The 7,299-nt window shown below is 32.1% G+C and overlaps 1 protein-coding gene across 1 annotated transcript; it reads right to left on the bottom strand.

The window, feature by feature from the left end:
* Positions 1-4,344: 4,344 nt before the first annotated feature.
* LOC141706332 (uncharacterized) lies at positions 4,345-5,622 on the bottom strand. Its single transcript, XM_074509120.1, has 2 exons — positions 5,420-5,622; positions 4,345-4,713 (listed from the first exon to the last, which is right to left on the bottom strand). The coding sequence occupies exons 1-2, from the start codon at positions 5,473-5,475 to the stop codon at positions 4,524-4,526; spliced, it is 246 nt and encodes an 81-aa protein (XP_074365221.1). The 5' UTR covers positions 5,476-5,622; the 3' UTR covers positions 4,345-4,523.
* Between the last annotated feature and the right edge of the window lie 1,677 nt (positions 5,623-7,299).

The raw sequence follows: 7,299 nt of genomic DNA, 5'->3' as shown, positions 1-7,299 counted from the left end.
ATTTCGTCTATTATAATATAGTATAGATGTTATATCGATTATTTCTTTTATAATTTATTAATTCTTAATTTACTGTGATATAAATGTTAGATTAATAAATGTTATTGGAATATAATATGTAGTTCTATATCTCTAAATACGTGACTTAGAAATGAGATTATGAGAATAATATCAATATTTCTAAAGATCCCTAGTCGAGTATTATTATAAGGGACAATAATAATGCATTAAGATTAGTATGTTTGTTGACTTGTGATCACATCTCATTGATCATAGGTATTAGGTATGGTGATACTATAGTCAAAATACAAGCACATGTATTAGATACATGGTGCTGGATTGACCCGTTCTGAAATACTACATGTTTATAGTGTCATACGTTATTCTCACAGTGATAATGATGTAATGGTCCTTAGACCTGAAGTCATTATATTTCTATACGAGAATTAATATACTTTGATTCCATTTAAAGTTATCATTGACCGAGTAATGATAAAAGTGGACATTGGGTATATTATGAATCATATGAGAAATATGAATAATCTAGATGAGATTTAACCATCCTATTTTAGAAGTGATATTATTGGCCTCTTTTGTGAGCTATACTATGAAATGTGTGGCCACGCTCAAATGTTGATTTGATATGATAGTCTACTCATTGATCAAAGAAACTTGGAATAAACTATAATGAGGATGACACATTACATGCTTCTAGTTTAATCTATAATATTTGATTAAAAGAATTATATTACATTGTACATTATCACGAAAGGTTAATCGAATCACTGATTAAATTATTATTAATTCGGTAGCAATGATGTATTACTAGATGTCGCTCATTGTATATAATTTTAAAATAAAATATTAAAATTATTATCAACGTAATAATAACCTACTAGGTCACACACAAAGAACGCTTGAAAGAGAAATAATTTAAATTATGAATTTAAATTAAATAAGTAATTTATTTTATTTATTATATTAATTAAGTATGATTTTATTAATTAAATAAATAAAATAGAGAAATTACTTAAATTAATTCCGAAATAAGTTATTAATTAATTAAGTGTGATTTAATTAATTAATTAAGTGTGATTTAATTAAATAATAAATTGGGATTTCAGATTAGTATTAATTATAATTAGATTATAATTAGAAAACTCACCCGTCTCTCTATATAAACTCTTTGAGGGCTGATTTATATCGGAGGATACATGATTTACAAAACCCTAGTCGTTCAAGGAGAAAAAGAGATAAAGATGGAGTTTTCGGGTGATTGTACACATCAATCTTTCAAGAAAAGCGTTCGTGTGGATACCGTAGAGCGTAGATCGCGAGAGCAGTATATGTGGTGATTTAACAAGGGTTGGAACTCCATTAATCCTTCATTAATAAACTCTTAAAGCTTCTTTAAGGTAAAGATTCTTACTACCAATTAAATATCTATTTTCGCATAGATGATGCGTAAGGTTTCGATTTTATTCAAATTTTAATTTAATTTTACATAATTTTAGTTGAATTTATGTGCTCGAAACCATTCAGTATTATCGCACAAAAGTCCTGGAGGCTGTGGCAGAGTGACACCAAGTTCATCTAGAAGCTGCTGTAGGCAAACTAACTCGGGGTTATGTAAGCAAGGTTGTTTTAGTGCTGTTACGAGCTATAACACATTGTTTGCGAGAACAAAATAAATAACAAATCCGTACTAAGAACGGTAATTATTAGGATCACACAACCATCACATCAGAGTATGCACGAAGTTGAGGCTGAAGACATGGATGGAAAAGAAGACCATGTTCTATTGTGCCTTTAAGATATTAAAGAATTCGTTTTACTGCCTTCCAATGATCTTTTGTGGGAGAATGCATAAACTGGCAAACTCGATTGACAAAATAAACAATCTCAGGATGAATGATTGTAGCATACTATAGAGCCCCCAACTATTGGGCATAGAGTCGAGAGTCCTTAAAAGGAGTACAAAAAGCATCAAAAGCATCTCAATGACATGTTTTAATTAGTTTTATTTATATTGATACACAAGAGGTCCAATACATTTAAAAATACACACTCATAAGAAAATTATGACTCATCTTTTGTGATTTATTTGGAAAATATTTTTGGAATTTCTAGAATAACTCTTAGAAAATATAAAATTTATAAGTTCTTATAATATTTCTAAATTTGTAATTACAAAAAAAGTATTGTAAATTATAATTAATATATATGCATTTCAATTTCTAATATTTTAAGAGTTCATTCCAGAATCCTAATTAAACATTTGTTTTTAAAATTAAATATATAATGATTAATGAAAATTAAAATTTGAACATTGAATAATTTTGTTAAAATAAGTAACTAAAAAATTAAAAAATATATATTTTAAGTATTGGACTTTAGATCGTTTGGTTTAAATGAGCTGTATGGGCTGGAGAAATTGAGGTATTATTTCATAAAAAGAAGATAAAAGAAAAGTAAAATGTCTTGTTGAATCTGAGTTCTATTGTTCTCCTGAATTTTTGAAATTAACATTTTATTTATGTACGAATATATAATCCAATTAAATAATTGGATTATTAAATATTCTACTTAGTAATTAATTTGTTGTTCAGTAGATTAAAACTGAAAAATTGGTGTATAATGAAAAGTCAAATTAAAAAAAGAAAAAGACATGAGACGCAAAGTCACTCAATATTGCAGTTAATGGAAACATGTTGATAGCCAGTGCATGAAACCTTAGCAAAAGAGAGGCATGTGTATACCAGAACTCTCCCTCGGTATATTCATTGCACCATTATGATCTGTCATCTGTCCACGAGTCTAAATATTTTGCAGTTAGCACAAAGGTAGTTGATCTTTCTGGTGTATGAAGTTTTGGCACTATATCTGGCCTGCAATCAGCATTACATCCTATATTTTCGAAAAAACTGTAATTAAATTTAAACAGACGGAAGAATGATTTAAACAACAAATAAAGCCAGTACCAGTGTAGTTCTTGTAGCTGCTACAAAGAACAACATATTTGAATGAGACTATCCTCTTGGTTTGCAAGTCAAAGTAAATCCACGCGCAATGAGGTAAAGATTAAAAATAAGTGCAACACCCAATGTTGGGATGATGGCACAACTCCTCGTGATCAAAGCAAGCCCTTATCCATTTCTTCATGTGCAGATTCAGAAAACCTCCCATGCCCAGCATAAGTTCCAGTAATATGGATCATAACAAAAAGAGCCGACTACCTAGAGCAACTTTTGAGCCAATAGTTTTTGTTTCCCCAAACCATGATTGCAATAAGGATTCCAAAAAGTGCTTCCAACTTTCTCACACCATAATTCTCAACAAAAAGGAATATGAAGCTGTAAAATGATAACATTCCAACTCAAGTAAATATATGAATTCAGTCTACTATACCTTTACAAAGTCATGGGAGAACAAAAACAATATAGTAAAAGGGCCCCTTGAATCTTGTCAAAATGGTAATTTCTCGACAAGGAACTTTAACCAAAATGATCTTTTTCGAACTACATTTTTTTACTAGCGAAGACTGGAAAGGACAGAGTAGGACAAAATTAAGAATAAGATGAAATGAGAAACAGGACTCAGAACTCATGAACTATGTACCAGTTTCGCTTCAGAGAGGCTAAAAGCTGGGTAAGTAGACTCCACAATCCCATGTTATACTGAACCTCTTGTATATCGGCCCCGATAAGTGCCAGTTCAATCATGAGCCACAACAACCTCCCTGCCCAAGTCAGCTACTCTTCTCTGCAAAGCTCAGCTAAATGGCGTCCAGTTGTTACCCCAACTCGAGCAGAAAGTAGCTGAACTAAAAGGCCCATAGCAGTTGCCCATAAAAGCAACCACAAGAGTGAGTAGCCTGCGATCGCGCCGGCTTGAACATTACCTTCAGCATTACCAGGATCCAAAAATGCAATGCTCATGAGTAAACCAGGTCCAGTAAATAGCCAGAGTTTGTTATTGTAATCTAACACACAAATATATACACATTGCAAACTAATTCAAAGCCACAACTGATGAATTCGAGATTAGCTGCAGACACATTGATCAAGGCTAAACTAAATCAGTTGTAAGGAGCAGATCTTTGTTACTAAGGAAACATCAGCCCGCTCAACAAAACAACTACAGTAGTAGGATTGTCAGTACTATACTATGTGCTTAACATAATTCTAGCTTTGTACATCTGGTCATGAAACTTGGTATTAGTGTAATACTACTTCATTCAGTACAGATGGTCATTTAACGGATCAACGCCTATTTCTATCCAAGAGAAACCAATATTTTGGATTGACCCTTTCACTCGGTTCTTCATCTCTCTGATTCTGAATAAAATAATATGCTTGCTTAATGATAACCACGATTTTTAACGATGGAAAATACACTGTATAAGAGTAGAGAAGGAACCAAAAGCAAAAACACAGTAAGAGTGTACTTCTACCTATTACAGAATTGTTTCTTCATTAAAAAACTATTGAAATGAAAATATATAAGAAATATTTAGTTATTAATCAGTTAATATAATCTTTCAAGAAAGGACTTTTCCGTTCCATGACAGCATTTCTTTGCCAATTCTCCACTGCCCTCTTGACTGTCGCATTTGCCTTTTCTATCTCCTCAGCAGAAAATTTGTGTTCTGTAATTCCCAAAGGGCCTGGTTTCAGTACCTTAACTACAGTCTCCAGTTGCTGCTCTAGCTGCCTATGGGAGATCCATGTATAAATAAAACAGTCATTTTTTTTAAAATACAATTGGCAACTAACACACAAAAAAAAAAAATCATATCTCAACAATCCCACATCGCCCCTTAAACTCAATCGCAGATATGAATGATTATCTTCGATTACAAGGCCAATAAGGTAAGAATTTAAAACAAGAAACCAGTAATTCCATAAGCTCTGTAGGTTATTAGATCTGAAGAGGGTTCTAATTTACAAAGAAAAGTTAAGACATCAAAAAGAATAATGAAGTACAGCTACGCAATGAAGATTACTACTCGAAAACTTGTAGTAGAAGATGACATTAAGATGAGAAAACATAGTGGCATAGCAAAGAAAATGCACATATATACTATATAGAGCCATTCGATTTTACCAATTTGAACCTCCCATCCCATGAACTCAAAACACTACCAAACAAGCCAATATTATCAAAACTTTATTCCAAAATTTCTCCGCACCCAATTTCTAAATCTATAATCATAGTCTATATCAAAACTAATATTAATTTAATTCAATCCCCATGTTAATTTTATCTCACAGCTTCTATTAATATCTACTCCTAAGATTATAATTACAGAATTGCAATTCATAATAAGGTGTAATCAATAACAAGAATCTCAGTAAAAATAGGATAAATAGACAATTGATACATACAAGTTGCATGCATGTATGTATGTATATGTTACCTGAAAATGGCAGAAAAAGGCGAAGAACGACCCAGATTCATGAAAGAAATGGGCATTGTAACGATGATTGAAAGTACGAATTCAGAAATTAGGGCTACAATTTGAGAACTGGACTCGGGTTTATACTGCTTTTTATTCGGGTTGCAAGCTGGCACTCGAGCCCCTAAATGCAAGTTTCTTATTTTTCAGCAGTTTTAGAAGATATTTTTTTGATTACTATTTTCTGGAAATTAAGAAATTTTAAAAGTGTGTTTCTACGATTTCTTTCTTTAATTAAAATAAAATAAACTTAAAATTATTTGCGATGACAAAACATGTATTAACTATTGGTTTACAAGCAATAGTAATCGTCATTTACACGCACAAACCACTCTCCTTTTTTGCCCGAGGTCGGACTTCATATCTCCGAGCAAACTTCAAGTTAGTTATTTAAGATTATAAACTAAAATTTAAGTAATTTCCTGTATAAAAATAGATTATTACTTACACTTATAATAATAAAAAATTCATTTCTCTACTTCACCATATCAAATGCATAACTATAATTTAAATATAATAATAAAAGATTACTATGATACACTTATAAAGAATGTTGTTGGAGTTAACATACAATTAAATATCTGAAAACTCTATAATTCATTTTTATAATAATTTTTTTTAAAAATATGTTAGGACTCTATTTTAGTTGCTCATAAGGCTATGTTTTATTTTTAGTAATGCTTATTTGACCACATATATATAGTTTATATTTTCTGTATTATCTATTTAAGAGGAGCATGACGGTTGACAACTGTAGATGGTGATTTTCTTATCAATTATCGACACACAAAGTGAGGCAAAGATGATCAACATTGAATTTGAGATTGGGGGACACATATGCTTGCATTGATGGCGGTAAAAAAAGTTGCAGAGTTGTTTACGCAGTGGTCATGGTTGAATACAATGAAATAGAGACAGAACTTGGGTTTTTCTTATGGCGGTTACATAATGTTTTTTGCATTGGAGTCCGCAATCGAGACAATAAATTGCTTGTCTAGTTTCACAAATCCAAAATCCTACGAGCTTCAATGAACATTTGTTTGAATAGTTTTGGACATCGGGATTATCGGGGATATGCATCCAGTTCGAGGTAAGTCCCGCGAAGAATGTCATGGGCTCAGGTAATATCAATATGTTGTACAAGACATGCTTGTACATAACACGACTAAGTCACCTTGACAACCCTAAGGATAAGTTGTATGATAAATCCATTGTATTCTATAATTGTATTTATTGAGCCTGTAAAAATGCCAAGTAGATGAGACTGAAGGATTTTTCTATGAACAGTCATCAAGTTAAGGAATAAACTCTGAAAGAAGATCGATCATGATCATGCTTCAGAGAGAAGTGTAAAAGCTTGGAGTTGAATAATATTGTTCTATGAAAAATATTTTAAGTTAGATGTTATGCCCAAAATTTGGTATAAACTTTGTTCGGGTCAAAACCGGATCAATTGGTCATAATTGGGATATTGGTGCCTAAAATTAAGGAAAAGATATGACATCTATTTTATCACAAAGGAAGAAGGCGTGCCCTACAGATATGGGGAGGCGCGCCCTTATGCATACAAGAAGAGTAATGCTGACGCCTTACATAATCAAGGCGCGCCCTCATTGGCGAAGGAGGCGCGCCCTATTGATATATGAAGAAAGGAATTTAACTGATTCTTAGAGCTATCCCCTAAGGTATTAGGGCGCGCCCTAAGTGAGAAATATAGCTTGGATGGGACTTCAACATGGTTACTTCGACGTGCTCTTTGGAAGATTCAAGGAAGATGAAGATTATTATTACTAACCTATTTGATGCAAGTACTCTATTGAAGAACTCCTTCCTGTAGCACA

This window comes from Apium graveolens, chromosome 2 (assembly GCF_009905375.1).
Source record: "Apium graveolens cultivar Ventura chromosome 2, ASM990537v1, whole genome shotgun sequence".
In the NCBI taxonomy this organism is placed as follows: Eukaryota; Viridiplantae; Streptophyta; class Magnoliopsida; order Apiales; family Apiaceae; genus Apium; species Apium graveolens.
Note: the sequence above shows the minus strand (reverse complement) of the source record. Positions and strands in the feature narration are given on the sequence as shown.

Excerpts from the sequence above, each read along its gene's own strand:
- LOC141706332 (XM_074509120.1), bottom strand. The coding sequence starts at position 5,475 with ATGCCCATTTCTTTCATGAATCTGGGTCGTTCTTCGCCTTTTTCTGCC. Across the intron at positions 4,714-5,419 it reads CCTTTTTCTGCCATTTTCAG|GCAGCTAGAGCAGCAACTGG; the intron begins GTAACATATACA and ends GATCTCCCATAG.